Source organism: Abramis brama (genome assembly GCF_963993115.1).
Source record: "Abramis brama genome assembly, chromosome: 22".
NCBI classification, from domain to species: Eukaryota; Metazoa; Chordata; class Actinopteri; order Cypriniformes; family Leuciscidae; genus Abramis; species Abramis brama.
Genome location: NC_139984.1, coordinates 29,022,769 through 29,040,444, shown reverse-complemented (window position 1 = coordinate 29,040,444; position 17,676 = coordinate 29,022,769). Strand labels below are relative to the sequence as shown.

General features: G+C 35.5%; 2 protein-coding genes across 3 annotated transcripts in view; one reads left to right on the top strand and one right to left on the bottom strand.

Moving 5' to 3' along the window:
* Positions 1-4,216: 4,216 nt before the first annotated feature.
* gpx7 (glutathione peroxidase 7) lies at positions 4,217-9,946 on the bottom strand. Of its 2 annotated transcripts, none has more exons than XM_084099444.1 (3): positions 9,726-9,946; positions 6,058-6,319; positions 4,217-4,856 (listed from the first exon to the last, which is right to left on the bottom strand). In XM_084099444.1, exons 1-3 carry the CDS (start codon positions 9,858-9,860, stop codon positions 4,693-4,695), a joined length of 561 nt encoding a protein of 186 aa, XP_083955570.1. In that variant the 5' UTR covers positions 9,861-9,946; the 3' UTR covers positions 4,217-4,692. The 2 variants fall into 2 exon arrangements, with proteins under 2 accessions (XP_083955570.1, XP_083955571.1); XM_084099445.1 differs by having other exon boundaries at positions 9,669-9,772.
* A 1,109-nt stretch (positions 9,947-11,055) lies between these two features.
* tut4 (terminal uridylyl transferase 4) overlaps positions 11,056-17,676 on the top strand; it is a 35,983-nt gene continuing 29,362 nt past the window's right edge. Inside the window, exons 1-3 of the mRNA XM_084099843.1 lie at positions 11,056-11,254; positions 14,893-15,355; positions 16,261-16,403. Coding sequence (XP_083955969.1) covers positions 14,956-15,355; positions 16,261-16,403 — 543 coding nt within the window. The 5' untranslated portion in view covers positions 11,056-11,254; positions 14,893-14,955. The remainder of the gene's footprint in view (positions 11,255-14,892; positions 15,356-16,260; positions 16,404-17,676) is intronic.

Genomic DNA, 17,676 nt, shown 5'->3' with positions numbered 1-17,676 from the left:
TTGAACGCTTTTCCGATGTAAATTCGGGACTTTGCGTTCCTTCTCCTTTTCCCTATTCTTTGTTGTTCCCTATTCATTGTCTCTTTGGTCGTGTGTCGGCCATATAAAAATTCTCAAGAATATACCATTTTAACATTAGTCGTTGTCGTTGTCTAGGACATCTCTCCTCTAGCTAACTTCCCTCTTCATGCTTCTCCCTCCTCCACTCCCCACACCCCCCTTCATGTGCACATGCACTAACCCCTCCCAACCCCCAACCCCCAACCCCCAACCCCAAATCATTCTTGTCAGCTGGAACACTGTTTGTTATGTTTCGTGGTCCAGGCTGGGCCAGTTTGTGTTTCTTGCCGTTTGTGGAGCCTGGGCTGTCTACAAAGACCGCGTTTTTTTACAGTGTGTTCAGGGAACAGGCAGCTAGCGGATAGTGAGATGTTTGCTGGATGTGACAAAAAATTGTTTTGGCCTAAAAAACGCGTGACATCGCTTAGAGCACCTTTAACTTCCAAAATAATGTTATGTAATTAATAATGTTCCAAAAATGTACTTGTTTTTTTGTGTTGTAATTCTGTGTTTTATCCCACTTTTCCACAACTTTACACGCCCATTTCTTGAGTCTTTTTTTAATTTATTTTTTATCTGAGATGTGAATGCTAAAACAGGGGCATTTCATGACACTTTAGGACACATCACATCAAGTGCTGGCTATGAAACTAGACAAAATTGTTTGCAATTTTATTCCGAAAATGTTTTATTACGTCATTCACAGCACAATACATGTTAAACAAAATACATAATTTTAGATATGATGCATGTTTCTTTACTGCTGGAAACTGTTAGTAGACAAATAAAAAATAAATAATGATAGTGTAAAAGTGGAGGTGTGCCAATAACAAGCTATTTGATATTCGCTGTGAACAAGCTGTTTGAACAAGCTATTTGATATTCTGATAATAACGTTGGTAAATCAGAAAGGTCTTGAATTGTGACTGTGGATAACAAGACAGCAGCCACGTCATGTTTGCTGATCAGGGAAATTAAAATTCCTGCTTCAAAGATACTGAAGTGTTGTTTAGCCTTTAAAAGCATTGGTTAATCAGACTGATATCTCATCAGATATTCCATCCTCATCGTCTTCTGCTCTGCTGTTCAGAAACCTTCTGGCCGGTGCATTTAATTCAAAAGACAGCGAGTTTCCAGAGGCCTTCTCCCTGCTGTCTCCCTGTTGGTTTCGTGTGCAGTGTGCTTCATGAATGATTGTGTTGGACCCATTTTTATGCCATCTTCTGCATAACTTACAGTGCAATTGCAAGGGTGTTGTGGGTGCTTATATATAGGGGTGACTTTGATAGAGGTTGATAGGGACACTTTTTCCAAGTCATTTCAATGGCAAAATCCCATTCACCCATAATTCACCCATAATTTGTAATAATTAGTTTTTTGGGGGTTTTTTATGTTTTGTTTTTTTTTGAAAAAAAAAAAAAAATCATATTTCATTATTTTGGTGTCATTAAGTGTAAGCATGAAGTGGTCTTTTATTGTTTATTAACAAAAGTGGTCTTTTATTATATTTTAAAATACTTAGCATGCACCACTAAATATGGATTCACACTCAACAATATATTCACACAAAATTCCTTTTTACCATTACCTTTTTAAAAAGGAATTTAAAAAGAAAACCTTTTTACCTTTTTACTATTCCTTTGTAACATTACATTTCCGCATTAAGGACAGATAGTTGAGGTTGAAGCCATGACCTGATGATTAAGATTTGACCTTGAGGCCTTGTTTTAGGTCATTTCAAATTAATTTACTTCAGGCGGTCACATAATACCGAAAAGGTCATGTACATCTTTTTTGAAGTTTTGGAAGGAAGAAAATCATTCAGTGTAAGTAGATTAAAGTCTTAAGGTGCATATTTCTTTATCACGGTCTGAAGAAATTAATAAAATCATTAGAGATTAACTTTGGTGTGGGTGGCAAGAAAAAGTTCAAATGACTCTGTAAAATAAAACAATCCAAATGTCACTTACATGAATTCCAACATACACCGAGGAGAAACTGCTTTACGAAATTGTCTGTATTACAGGCATCACATAATGAGAAATCATTTTTCCTTGATCTTTTGAAATAAAATCTGAAGAAAACATGGACTCTGACTCATATGAAACCTGCTTGTTTTCTTTGGTGGAACACAAAAGATGTTGAGCAGAATCAGGCTTGAAAAAGCACAAGCATTCATTAAATAAACCTTGACGAACGTTGTCAGTGGGACCCAGAAAAAAAAAAAAAATGGTAAAACACTGTCGGGAAATCATTTCCCATATCAAACTCCGCTGTAATAGATGCAAAAAATAAACCTTGATTTCTCCCAAGGTTTCATCTTGCTTTGAGCAAAAATCAAGCATCAGTATTACCATTGCTTTTTGGGAGTTAAACTAATGTAATGCATGAATCATACCTCAAATAATGCAGCTTGTTTAGGGGATGTGTGATTGATTTTTGGAGTAAATCAATTACTCCAAAGAGAGATTTGACTGGCTTTATAAGCATTTAGCCATTCAACTTCAAGTCTAAAGAGGGCACAGCGTACACCAGGACCTTGAGTTAATATCTTGTACATTCCATAAAACCTTTAATATTAATTTGAATGTGAAATACAAATCACACCTTGAGTTTTCCAATACACACTTTAGCACATTTTTACTAATAAAATGTTTGAAACTGGCTGCAAAGTAACCCTGAGCACTTACTTAAAGTTGCTCTAAGCGATGTCGTGCGTTTTTTAGGCCGAAACATTTTTTGTCACATACAGCAAACATCTCCTCACTATCCGCTAGCTGCCTGTCCCCTGAACACACTGTAAAGACACGCGGTCTCTGTAGACAGCACAGGCTCCACAAACGGCAACAAAAACAAACTGGCCCAGCCTGGACCGCGAAACATAACAAACAGTGTTCCAGCCAATAACTGACAAGAATGATTTGGGGGTGGGGGTTGGGGGGTTAGTACGCGTGCACATGAAGGGGGGTGTGGAGTGGAGGAGAGAGAAGCATGAAGAGGGAAGTTAGCTAGAGGAGAGATGTCCTAGACAACGACAACGACTAACGTTAAAATGGTATATTCTTGAGAATTTTGATATGGCCGACACACGACCAAAGAGACGATGTTCCGATTAACAAATACCAAAGAAGAGGGAAAAGGAGAAGGAAAAGCAAAGTCCCGAATTTAGCCTGTTTCAGGAAGCAGGGAAGGGAGGGGGAGGGAACGGGATGAGGAGGAGGGAGTGTTGAGCTAGCCTCCGTTTTGTTTGACAATACTTCGAACGTCAACAAGAAGTGACGTCACCCAACATCGCTTCGAGCACCTTTAAGAAAACGCCATGAATGTGTAAATGGGAATTGTAAAGATGTTCTGCTCTCTCATCCTCTGCACAAAAATAATTTAAGGACATAATATTTTGCTTTTGAATGTACCTTCACGTGTTTAAGTTTGCAGCCTTTTTGGACAAATTATGGAAAAGAATATTCTTACGATTCACGAAATTGAAATGTGTATTTATTTATTCTACATTTTCCTTCACTGATCTGATCAAAATGCTTGGAGAGCACAGGCCAAGTCTGACATCATGATGGTTAATTTGACATGGTCAAGCACCACCACACATATTTTCTTTAGAAATTATTAAAATATAATATTTATCATAATTCATTTTTAATTTTTAAAGTGTTTGGCAGGGTAATGGATATGAAAATGTTGATATGTTTCGAATCTGCTGCTGCTGCTGTTATTGCTGTTGCTGCAGAGCAAGTGCGGGACTTGTTACTGCTGTACAATATAGCGTACATGAATTACCCATATCAGATCTATACAGGTGGAGCTGGGGAAGGTGGAGGGTTTCTGAAAGCGCACTGCAACTGCTACAGCAAATGCTGACCAGTATTTGATTGTTGAGCAGCTCATTGGCTACTGATACAGCAGGAACCAATCAGCTGTGCCCTATAGAGAATGATGTGATTGCAAGCAGAGTTAAGGACTATCAGCCTGCGAGTTTCATGACAGAACTTTGTATACATTTTTTATAATTTATTTTTATTTTGTACGGGCAAGCACCTCAACTCACATTTTCTTCAGAAAAATATTTTTAAAAAATGATTAAGTTTTAATTTGACACGGGCAAGCACCACCACACACATTTTCTTCCAAATCAACAAAATACTGAAAATTTAGGGCAAAACTTTTAATGGAGCCACCAAACTAAAATATAACAAGGTCAAAGGGTGTTTTTTAATCTTTCAGGAAGATCACAGAACAAAAAGATAGCGGGAATATATATGTATATAAATTCTACTCCAGAATCAGTTCATCATATTGCTCTATTTTTTGGTGTTGTTCTTTTAGACATAACGTGTAGGATGTCATTTAGTGTAAGCATGAAGTGGTTTATTAATAAAAGTGGTCTTTTATCACTTTAATTCTCAGTGCTTCTCTTTCCAAACAGATGCAACAAAGTTTTCACAACCGAAAGATTCACAACTGGATGAGAGGATATATGTTCGTTTAAAGTGGGTTGCGCTGGTGTAATCTCACACTTCGTACTTTAAATAGGCCTAAATTAGCATTTGTTTCTTCAAAGAATCTGTTTCTGAGGTCTGAGTGTTGACAGTTTTCAGAGCTGAAGAAGATTCAAAGGACTTAAAGCTCTTCTTTCCTCTTGATGATCAGCTTCCGAACCATATCCGCTATCTGTGGGCGGATTTCTTTGACGGAGACATCAGGACCCCACGCATCAACAACTTTGCCATCAGTATTGATGAGGTACTTCCAGAAATTCCAGGTCGGCTCTTTCCTAGACGCCTCTGAAATTAGAAGAGAGAGCGACGGTTGTTTAAAGTTTTTCTCAGAAAAAGTCTCAGATCAGAAATGAAACTCTCAAAACTACTTGTTCATCCTCCACATCATCTAGTCACTTGTGCACATCATAAAAGCAGTTTCTCATTCTTTTGAACAAGTTGCGATTGCTTTGGTACATTCATGGTACATTCATGCAATTGATTATGTACAATTGTCTGTGGTTTCCTACATTATCAGTTGATAATGCTGTGTTGCTCAAAATGTATTAAATAGTTCTCTGTGCAATAGTCTTACCCCTCAAAACATCTAGTCATCAAGTCATTAAATGCAAAATGGTTGATCTAGTTGTCATAAACTGTCAAGCATATTTTCTACACATTTCTATTAGACTTTTTGTAAATGTGCCATGAATTGATGAATTGTGCAGGTGAATCTTGACTTTCACTAATGAAGAGAATGTAGATCAACCAATGAGAAACCAGTTCTCTGAAATAGCTCAGAGTTGCATCTCATGCACCTTCGATTGGCAAGCATATACAGAGCTGCCTAAGTTCTGCCTAAGGGGTCTTTCCTGTGTTTGCCTTTCTAATGTTGTATTTTCACCTTTGTGCCCCTATTTCTTTTTCTTTTCTATATCATAATAATATTGTAATGTTTTTTTTCTTTTTGTCAGAGCACTAGTAAAAGTGTAACTGAATCCTATCCACTTTCAATCAATAACTCACGTACAGTAGTGTGTAAATTTGTACTTTTGATGGATATATGGCATACAGAAGAAGCCAGCTTTGTACATTTCAATACAGTAACTGTCACCCAAACTGCCATAGATTACATCAGGTAATACTAACAGAGTGCAGTGTTTTATTGACAACATGACTAAGCATTTTTACTATCTTGTTTGTGAACAATGACACAAGGACTTTTCATTCTGATGGCACTGATATGTTCATTGACATAAATACTTACTTTTGAGAGATGATCTAAAGATTTTGAGTAAGTAACAGGCTTGTGGTGCTGTTTGTACGAATTGTTTTGAGACTGCACATTCTTCTTTGCAAATATTAAGGATGATTTGCCACAAAGGGATCAGGCATTGCACAACAAACACTTGATTTTATATTTTGTATCTAATGCAATGACTGATTTTTTAAAGTGTGATTTATAGTCTAAATACTTTTTGATCCCTCTGTAACCTGTTCCACTCACCCACAAGGTATTTGTAAGCGTTATTTGCCCCTATTCCAACCACAGCGATCTTGCTGAAGATGGGAAAAGAAACCCCGTAGACCCGCCGCACGAAGCTGTCGATCTCTTTATCGCTGCCTGGCTCCTGCTGGCCGAACTGGTTACAGGGAAATGCCAGCACATTGAAATGAAACGGCCCGAAGTCTTTTTGCAGCTGCTGGAGGTCTTTGTAGTGCTCGTCAGTGTAACCGCACTCACTGGCCACATTCACTACCAGTGAAACCTACAAACATGGGACAGGGAAATCAACAACATCATACATTATATGTCTACTGCATTCAGGGTTAAAGATCGACAGACAGACAGATAATTTCCTATTATCAATGTAAAGCTGCTTTGGAACAATCTGCATTGTTACAGTTTTTCTCAGTCGCTTTGGTGCATTTCTCATATCACTATTTACATTTGCACAACAGTTAATGCAGTTCTCAAAACAATTAGTACAAACTGCAAAACCTAGTTGATAACCTGCAAAAGCGTGTCACTTGCTCAAAATGGATAGCTCACTCCTCAAAAGCAAGTATTCATGTCAATGAAAGTGTCAGTGTCATCAAGATGAAAAGTCCTGACACCATTGTTTATGAACAAGATAGTCAAATGGCTTTGTCATGTTTTCATTATGACAGTTTACTCTGTAAATGTTTTCCAATGCAAAAAAGTCAGATCTTGGTGACACTACCTGAAAATGATCAAGTCAGCACTATATACTATTTTCACAGCCATTTGAAAAATACAGTAAAGCTACACATTACTGTATTTAGTGAGGTAACTGAGTACAAGACACTGAATATGTATGTTTCACATTTTCACTGCATATGCTCTTTGCAATTCTAATTTGTTCACAGCATTGTGCAAAAGAAAAAATACACCCTTATTTACAACAAACATAAACTCCCTTTGGGTAGAGCTGTGCACAACTGTAAGAATATTGCAGTACATATTGTAACTGAACATACAACATACATAGTACTGTAATCATTCATGCACATCCAGACGTTCCTCATCAGTGAAAGCTGAGATTCACCTGAGAGAAATTGTTCCATTTAGGAGACATTTTCAGGAAAAAAAAGATTTAAAAAAATGTGTAAAATTTGCTTGACAGATTTTGACAACTAGTTCAACATATTTGTATGTAATGACTCAAGCAATGAAATGAGGACTATTAGTTTTATATGGAATGACTATTCAGCATTCACAAGTATAGTTAATTTTGACTGACATGACATAAGCAAATGATAATGTTATAAAACAGCAGAGAGTTCTATGAAAGCAATTGATGCATGTCCAAAAGCATTTGCAATTTGTTGGAAGGAATGAGAAACTGCTACTGTGATGTGCACAAATGACTAAATGTTGTGGAGGTTGAACTAACTGTTGTGCAAATGTAAATAGTGATGTGAGAAATGCACCAAAGCGACTGAGAAAAACTGTAAAAGCGCTATAAATGAAGATGACAGACAGATACTGTAGATAGATAGATAGATAGATAGATAGATAGATAGATAGATAGATAGATAGATAGATAGACAGACAGACAGACAGACAGACAGACAGACAGACAGATAGATAGATAAACATACTCCAGTAATTTGTTTTATTTTCTTAGAAAAAACAATTTTAAAGAGTAGTTGTGTTGTCCATGAATCAGATTAAGGGTTTGTGATCATAATCACAAGTGTCTCTGCTTTTAAACTGTAGGAAGGTTTTTGAAGCATATGACCATGAACACCAATCATGGTCTAAAAGCCAAATGAAGCCATTAGAGCCAATCAGCAGCAGCAGCGGAGGAGCGTGAGAGCTGAGAGGAGTGACGTCAATGTCTGCTTTACCTCTCTCTTTTGAAGTTTTGAAGACCTCTCATGATAATCAAATGTACAAATGTCCGTGTGTATATTTGTTTTTTTTTGGTTTCACTTTATTTTGATGGTCCCTTTAACACATTAGAAGTAACATTGCACCTACATGTCTACTAACTCTCATTAGAGTAGTATTAGTAGACTGGTAGGGTTAGGGTTAGAATAAGTTGTCATGTAGTTGCAAAGTTACTTATAGTAGAGTGTCTGTTGGAGGAGCATCACAATAAAGAGTTATCAGATATTAAGCAGACAGTCTACTAATACTCTAATGACAGTTAGTTGACATGTAGTTGCAAAGTTAATTATAGTCAACAGAATGTTCAAAAGGGACCATCAAAATAAAGTGTTACCGTTTTTTTCTAAAGATGCTAGTTACACACTTGCTGACATCAGCCCTATAATATCAGCTCTTGATACAGATTGAAACACACCTCACCTCCATTAAGCCTGCTGTTATTAAAGCACTTCATGTTTTTTATTCATTATTTAGTGTTAAAACTGACCCACTTCGTCTGATAGGTTACAACTACACTAAAAGCATGCATGGCTGATTGCATGTAAAGAGCTGGTAAATACAAATTTATTTATTTATTTTCAAAAACAGTAGTAGAAGTAGTCGTAGTGGTCGTTGTATGAGGAGGAGTGGTAGTAGTAGTAGTAAAGTGATATTAGTAAGGGTAGCAATAAATATTACAAGGTAAGTTACCTGGCTGCCTTAAAATTAAAAATTTTGGAAGTTGGTTTAATAAATAGAAACTCAAAATATGTTATCTGAACCACAATTATCTAAGCTGATTTGACAATAACAAATCATGAATTATTTTTTTTTTACAGTGTAGATAATTTAGTCAGGCTAACAGAGAACGCTCTCAGAGCTTCAGCAAACGTTCTGGCAAGGTTCAAAGTAATGAACAAGCGTTCTTCATGTAACGTTAATAGAATGTTCATTCAGAATTATCTGGTCTTTAATAATGTTCTCAAAATGTCAGCACTAACATTATTTATACATTATTCATGAACCCCCCTGAAACTTTAGCTATAGATTCACTATAATTTTCAATATAATATAATACAATAGAATATAATTAATATAATATAATATAATAGCCTATAGTTGCTGATTGGTATCAGATTTCAAAGATCTACGAATAGCTTTTCAAAGTTATTCAACATCGACACCTAGTGACTCAAAACGAGTTGTGCAAACTCAGTTCTGTTTAAAACCACACAATCTATTATTTTATGTATAATAAATTACGCATAAAAAAGCAGTGTAGCACAACATGTGTCTTTTCTAATGCTTTAAATTATAGCATGTAAATTGTTAGGCTACTATTAAAATACTAAATAATATTTGCAAAGTTAAACTTTATAGGCCAACTGTTTAAATCTGGACTAGTTCGACATTCAAAACCAATCAATTTGATTTCGCTCTGTTTGAATGTACATGCAATACTAATCTCTAGAGCATTATTTAATGCAATAATGTCTGTTGATATAATTACTGAAAGTTATTCCGAAATGCAGGAGTTATCAAGAGTGAATCACAGCAGGAGCTGAGATGCATGAAGCTGCCACGTAGACACTGAGAATGAATGAAGGACCACTCCAGTCTGCCGGTTAGTAGGTTGTTAGAAAGAAAATACTTGAAGTGAGGAAATTCAACAACAGAAAGCCACACAGTGATGTCACGTTAGTATCGCAGGCTTGTCTTACATGCACGTTAGTTGCATCACACGTCTGCAGCATCAGAGCTCATTTCTGGAGACTCACCGATCCTCTGTATTTATCCAGAGAAACTAACCTCCCTCTGCTGTTCACCACCTTAAACGTGTAAAAGTCTTTCTGTTTGGTCTCAACCAGACATGATAAAGTCAGCAAAGTAAGTGCTCTTAGAAACATCCCCATAATGCAGCGAGATGAGATTCCTCTGATGTAGAGTAGACAGATAAGTGAACGGGACGGTCCGATACGGAATGAAAATCAACAGACCTAGAGCGGAATAAGCGGAACTTTAATGACGCGCGCGCCTCGAACAACCAATCACAAGCTTCCTCATTCCTCTGGACGCGAGCGAACGCTTGCAACTTCATAAATGTTTTCACAAACTGCATGATAGGTATGGTAAAAGTTTATATATTGTTTATAATTAAGGTAAACGTTTATTACATATTATCATAAATTGATATTTTACATAGCCTACTAGGCTGGCTAACTAGGCTTTGTTAGTCTATTTTTAAAATATTGTTTTATTTTATGAAAGCACAGGGTCTTCAGTTTATTTCTCTAGTAGTTACATTTAATAGGCTACTTAAAGTCCCATGGTCTCGAGTTTCATTTTAGAGTTTGGAAACATTTTTATTCTTCCGCACTTTTAAATATTAAAAGGCTGTTACTCTGTTTTGTTTTGTATGGGTGTATTACAATGCAATGTTTGCTGTATTATGTAGCACTAACAGCCTTGATGATATTCTAGAAATAAAAGCAGCTATACTCGTGTGGAAAATAGGCTAGTTAATATTTGCTAATCATTTATATAAATCAATAGTTTTTATTATCTATATAGCGCTATTTAACTATTTGCAGCTATTTATTTAGCTACAAAATTACTTCTGTATATAATAATAGTCTCATTTAAAAAAAAAAATATAATCATGTGTTATGTTCTAGAAATATGGTTTTTAATATGCATATTAACACTGATACAGTGATTTCAGCCATTCATCTTGAATATAATATCTTAATAAGATGTTTGTCAAAATGGTCAAAACCCAAGTATGTGTTTTTAACATGGTGAATGTACCTTATTTGCAAACTTGAAAGCATTATTTTATACTATGAAAATACAGTAAATGTAAATAATGGTAAATGGCATAATCTAAATATATCCCCACGGTCCAGGTTCTTCTTTTCTAAAATACTACAATAGTAGACTACATGTTTTCACAATCAACAATACACTTCTGGTTTTCTTTTAGAGTTTTAGTAGGCTAATTGTGTTGTTTGGGCCTCAGAGCGCCGTCTGTAGGCGTCACTTCGACGATGTGGCGCGTCGAAGCGTCGCGTCGGTCTCCAGTGTATTTTCGGGTTCTCCCCCTGCCGCACTGACGCGGCCCACAATGCAGCGCGCGAGCAGAGTTAACATGGCGCGTGCGCTCACAGTCTCGAGCAGGGCCGAAAACAACAACAACAACATCATCAACGCCGGGATACATGGCGTTTAACGCGACGCCAAACCGTCCCCGCTCCTTATGATCGTTCTCAGCATGTACTGCTGATCTACCGCACATTTGTGAATCTAGGTAAGACAGAAAAGTAAATACACAAGTGAGGAAGAGGTGCGCGAGCCGTCTGTAGCGCAGCGCGCGAGCTAAGTCTAAATACATTGACAAAAGTTTAGGGAATCACTATGAAATTAGACTTTTTGTGAATGATACACAGTTCTAAGTGTGTATTACTTGCATGTAAATGTGTTCTACATGTAAGTATGGAGGTAATGGTGCAGTGCTAGTGTTTGATCATTACATGCAGTGTTTTTACAGTGGGAATAGGAAATTAGAACCGAGCAATAACATTTAGGATACAGTATCAGGGCAGGTAACTTACATGTATGGTCTCATAATTAATGTTAGGACTCTAATGTGTGACTGTAGTTTCTGTACGACTGTAGTTTTGTGCTTGTTCAGGCCTAAAGATCGTTAAACTTGTGAAAGATTGAATACCTGTGCACATGATACAAACACATTTTTTTTAAATACAACGTCTAATGCTTTAAATAATTAAATAAATTGATAGCTAGTATGCATTATATATTTAGTTTCAGACGTTATAATAATATATAGTTATTCTAGATATATTTGCTTAAATGTATGTTTGAAATCTTAAGATTTTAAAAAAGAAAATTGCTTGGTAATGATTATGTAATTTCTTCCTGGCAGTAATGCTGACCTAAAAAAATATACTTGATTTGATTTAAAGCATACTAACATATTACTCGTATCATTTCTGCAGTGTATAGCATATAGTATAGTGACCCACTAAAATATACAGTATATAACCAAACACAATGCACTGCGCTTTACTTTTACATCTCCAGTATGATGAACTGAAAGTAGCCTATTATCAGCTGTGAATATTGCCTTTATTGCTTGATTATTTAACGGCAAGAGCTTGGGTTTCGATTCCCAGGAAATGCATGAACTGATAAAATGCTTGAATGCATTGTAAGTTAAAGCATGCCTAAATGTATACTACAGTGCTGTACTAAGTAATTAGTAGATAATTGTTCTGTTGTGCCATGTTCTAACTAGTATCATATTTTAACTAAACATACTGCTCTTTCTGAAATATATAGTATGGTGTGCTCAGTGTAAGGGAAATGTTGAATATGAAGCATGCATATGATTGCATTTCATGTCTGTATTCTTATATTCATGTTATATCTGTAATGCATACATTCATGTTGTATTAAATGTGTTGAGCGGGACAGGAGATTTGAAAGCTGGGTCAATGACAAATAAAGCTTCAAAAAATATATATTTAAAAAAAAAAAACTTTTCAAAATTGATGTAATGCATATTTTTGAGTCATGAACAGTGTTTAAACAAGTTTCAATTAGTAAACAATATTTACTAATGTGTTTAAATTTTTTTTTTTACTTTTTTGTCATGTGGTACAACCAAATATTTGTGTGTGTGTATATATATATATATATATATATATATATGTGTGTGTATATATTATAGCAAAGTAACCCTTAGAGTGTCTACAGTGCCTAACACATTTTTGGTTGTGTGTTTTATTCATATTAATTTATAATTATTGCATTCTAGTGGCCTGGTATTTTAGTATCTATAGCATTAAAAAAAATATATATATATAGGTATTTTTTTCTGTCTTTAAAGAAAAAAAAAAAAAAATATATATATATATATAAAATAATCAACCAGTAAATGCATTAAATACAATAACTAATCACAATTAGTTTTAAGCCATTTGTTCACTTTGACCAGTATGTGTTGGTTAAAATCAAGAATTGACATGGTTGCACCACCTGATGTATATCTGTTGTGCCACCTGACAACATTAAAATGAGAGGGAATGGACCAATGAATACTGGACCAATATTTGGACTTATATTTTGAAAAAAAAATGCCTGCATATTACATCTGTAATGACATCTATAATTACACTGTTGACCCTTCCCTTACCCCTTAACCCAACCTTAAACCTACTCATACCACCAAATGTGTCATAACCTACCCGTATCCAATCTCAATAGTAGCACAAGTGCTTGGTAAAACAACACAAACAAGTTCTTCGTACCTCACAATTTTTTTTTTAATGTGAGTACATTGTAGTTAAAGACACCTAATATAAAGTGTGACCGATTTTCCTTTACTTGATGCGATAGTGGCATCTAAAACTATTAAAAACATTATCAAGAAAATAATTGAAAGTTTAAAACATCTTTAACTTAAAACTAACATTTTAGAACAATAATTAAAAAAATAGAATAAGCTTAAATTTATTATTTATTTAGCCTAAATAATGTTTTTAAAAGAAATCATATAGGGACATTCATTGCAGTTGCGCCACCTGACTTTTGCAACTAATTTGACATTGAACAGCTTCTTCTTAGATGCCTGTATTAGCTTTTGCCTATGCTATCAAGTTCATACTTTTATTTTTTTTAAATAACAAATAAGTTTGATAAAATAGCATTTTCCTAGTTTTACATTGGTTGTACCACCTGACATGGAAAGTGTACCAACCTACCCATACTTGAAAGTAGTTATTTTTGACCAGTATTTGAGAGAGATCTACAAACCTTTTCCCACAAGGATCAGTTGGGCTCCTCTGAATGATGCATTATCATATTTACTGTTATTACCTTGTCAATTCATAATAAAAGAGCCATGCTCGCTGTTGTGCCACCCTGACATTTGAGAATAAACTATTTGCCGGACAAAAGTTTTTCAAAGATCTTAACAGCTTTAAAACTACTGATATTTATAAAATTTGTTTGTGAAAGGTTTCAAACATAAAATTGCCATAGTATTTATTTTGAAAGTTTTCTTTGTGTGGATGTTGCGCCACCTGACATTTTGGGGGTTTAAGATACCAAAACACAAAATAACATGTAATATTTGAATGTACTGATAATAAGAAACTAAATAGGTTTTATAGAATAAAGTGATGCATATCATGAATTTATCACATAAAAAAAATAAATAATGCACTTGTACACCAAAATATGCACGTCATGTCATTGACCCAGCTGGAGATTTATCCTTTGCATTTGAAGGTCTTGAATTGGCGACAGGATGTTGAGACCAAGAATGTTCTTGACAAAGTGACATGTTTTGAGAAATGATGGCGAGGACTAGTTTTCTAGCCTCAAGCTGATGCGTTTTAAATCTGATTGATAAGAAATATTTATTTTAATGGTTGAATTTTCAGTGTACATGAAATACATGTCCTTCTATAAACATAATGTGTGTGGAATAATGTGTTCGACATTGCAATGTTCTCGACTTGACTTTGCATTTCTAGTGTGATGAGTTAACCTGAAATAATATCAGCTGCAATGCTTTAGACTTTTTTTTTCACTTACCTTTTGGCAGTTGTATCAAATTATTAGACATTTTTGTGAATTAAAGATGCAAATTAGTTTTTTATTTCCTAGATCCAAAATCATGACTTAATCATGACTCGTTGAGTTGAACGTGCAAAGTATAGCAATACACTGATTGAAACATTTACATTTATCATGGAATAATGTCTATTGGTTCACTTGCTAGTTTAAAAAAAATAGTGGGTTTTCATTAAGTACTAACCTAGCATTCCCTGTCGTCAAAGTCTCCCTGATTTCTCAAACTTTCCATGCACAAACATTTATGGATTCCCACAATCTGATTATATCATGATTCCATTCCAGAAACCTTCAACCCAGAGCCCTTTGGGCTTTTGTTCAGTCTCGTCCGGAGAGAAGTGGAGTGGCATGGAGGACCCCAAAAGCCCCGTGAAGGTGGTCAAACCTTCCCGCTCGAGCGGGGGCAAGGCGTCGTCCTCCAAACCCCAGAGGGAGAGCGTGAAAGTCCCCAGCCGATGCAAGGACGGCGTCCCCAGGGTGAAAGAGGAGATCCAGGGTGGCCACACCGGCAGCCCTCAGGAGCAGGGCAAGGGCAAAGCCCGCAGGCTGACGGGCAGAACTAATTCTGGCGAGAGGGGGAGAGGGAAGCCCCTGCCCAGTGAAGCCCGTCAGCAGACGCAGGAGAAGAAAACGCCGGTCCGAAACACTGGTGGACAAGTCAAGGATGGGGGAGCAACACTGCTGACCAGCACAGCACAGGACAGCTCAACACACAACAACACCATCACAGCTAAAGAGAAGATACCTGGTGAGAAAATACACACCAATCATCATCAAATGAATTTTGGGTTATTTTTACAGTTTTTTTTATTGCTGATATCTGTACTGGAGTGACCCTACACTACTGTTTAATTAACTGTCACCGTCCCGCTAGCGGGACACCTAAGTTTACTTCACTATATACAATTAAATCCTAATCTAATCATGACAAACTATATATCGTTGGAAAGGTTTAAGACTCCTAAATATATATTTTACCACTGTTTTTTGTTACAAATTATGCAGGAACAGTAATAGATGAACTTATGACGAGTGCACCTCAAAAAAATCTACATCATAACAGGGGTTCTGACCTTTGTCACAAAAAGACGACTCACACACTTTTAATAATTGAAACTTTGGTTTTCATGCTAAAAGTTCATAATAAAACATATAATCTAGTATTTGTCAATAAAAAATTATAAAATAATATTATCCTCTAAAGTATAATATCTTTTTTAATCACTTTTTTTTTACATCACATATTTTAGTAGTTATCATAAATTAGGTATCATTCGAAAGCTTACGAACTCAGAATTAATCCTGTGAAAACCGTTTTGAAATTGGACGTTGCGTTACCATAGAAACGGTACTGTAAATTATTTTATCGGGCTCCTCCCCTTTTGGGCGTCGTCATGTTTCATAATTTATGATCAAAACCTTTTCTAATCTTGACGAAACACATATTGTCAGAAAGATCTGAGTCTCAAGGTTCCATATTTCATAGTTCCAAAAAAAAGATATTTAAAAACGGAAAGTGTTTATTATCTGACAAAACTTTTAACGTGTTCTCTGTGCTAGTATTGGTGTATTTACTGTGTTTTTTTTTTCTTTCTATGGCAGTAAAGTTTTATGTTTGGGTTTGTTTCTGCTGTCTGTTCCTTTAAATCTCAGGTGTGGAGATCTCAGATCGCAGACAGAGGGTCGAGGTCGCAGCAGAGGTCGTGGAGGTGGGAAACCTGACCTCTGACCAACAGCTGGGACTCAGACAGGCAGAGGAGAGGCTGCAGAGAGACTACATACACCGGCTGCTCAAGGTAACACACACTCCTGCACACAATGTGAATATGAAAAATTATTATTATTATTACTAAATAGAAATAAAAAAATTACAAAAAAAAGGGGAAAAAAAAGAAATACAAAAATAAAAATGCCAAAATGGAACTGTAAAATTACAATACTAATATTTATAGCTGCATTGAACTTTTATTTGGATGGAAAACCGCAGGCAGCCCTTAACCCTTGAACAGGCAAGAGTGGAAAATGAAAAAATAATAATTTCATGTCACTTTTCATATCATCTGGACCTAAATAAAACGCACCCAAAGTCATTTTTGATATAAATTTTTAATTTTTTTAAAAATTAAAAAAAATAAATATTTGATATAGTTTGGATTTTAAAAAATATTTTTTTTAAAAATGAAACATTTTTAATATTTGATATAGTTTGGATTTTATGAGTTATATCTCCCAGGAATACGTTGCCCTATTTCGGTACACAAAAAATCCATGGGTGGACATGCTATGGCTTAAGGTCAAACTGACAAAACGAGCACAGAACATTTTAATCTAGTCATGTGACCCACACACTCCAAACAGACTCAACTATGATAATTATAACAGCATTGGATGAAAAATTATTTCTCTAGAGATTAGAGAGTTTGTATCTTGTGGTGCATGTTGCCTGTTTAAGGGTAAAAGCTTCTCTTTTGTTGATGAGTTTGGGAAGATGTTTTGGCTCTTGCAATGATGTTGCAAACGCATGTTAAAGCAACCCAAACTCAGAGCAGATGGATAGATGAGTTGGTGTGGATCAGTATTTACTGTGAACTGAGCCACTTTGAGACGCTGCAACACCAGAAACACATGAGCTGCTTGAATGTAAGTAAACAGTGCTGCGCTTCACTCTGAAACACGCAGCACATACTTATTTCTTTAAATTTTACAGTTTGATCATCGCACTAAGCCACATCGCATTTTATTTCGATTAATCGTGCAGCCCTACATGAAACTAGTGCTATAGAATCACTTCTTGCCCTGTCAGTGTACAGTTGGCAGCTTTACGTTTACAAAAATATATTTTTAAATAATTTTATTTTAAAGGATTATTTTAATTATATTCAAGGGTTTTTGGCATTGTTACTGCTGTGTTCAGGATTGACAAATGAGTTATTCTTTTCGGTGTCTCATGTCACACTGTTAGTTTAAATCAGTGTTATTTGTATTTGTATTTTTTTTTAATTATAGTTTTATTAATATTTTTATATTTTAGGTTTTCATGTTAATTTTAGTTTAATTTAATGTGCTTTT

Bases quoted from the DNA above. Each gene is read 5' to 3' on its own strand.
- gpx7 (XM_084099444.1), bottom strand. From the start codon at position 9,860: ATGGGGATGTTTCTAAGAGCACTTACTTTGCTGACTTTATCATGTCTG. The intron at 6,320-9,725 runs GTGAGTCTCCAG...CCATGTTTGTAG, and splicing joins TGGATAAATACAGAGGATCG to GTTTCACTGGTAGTGAATGT. The intron at 4,857-6,057 runs GTGAGTGGAACA...TTCTAATTTCAG, and splicing joins CGCTTACAAATACCTTGTGG to AGGCGTCTAGGAAAGAGCCG.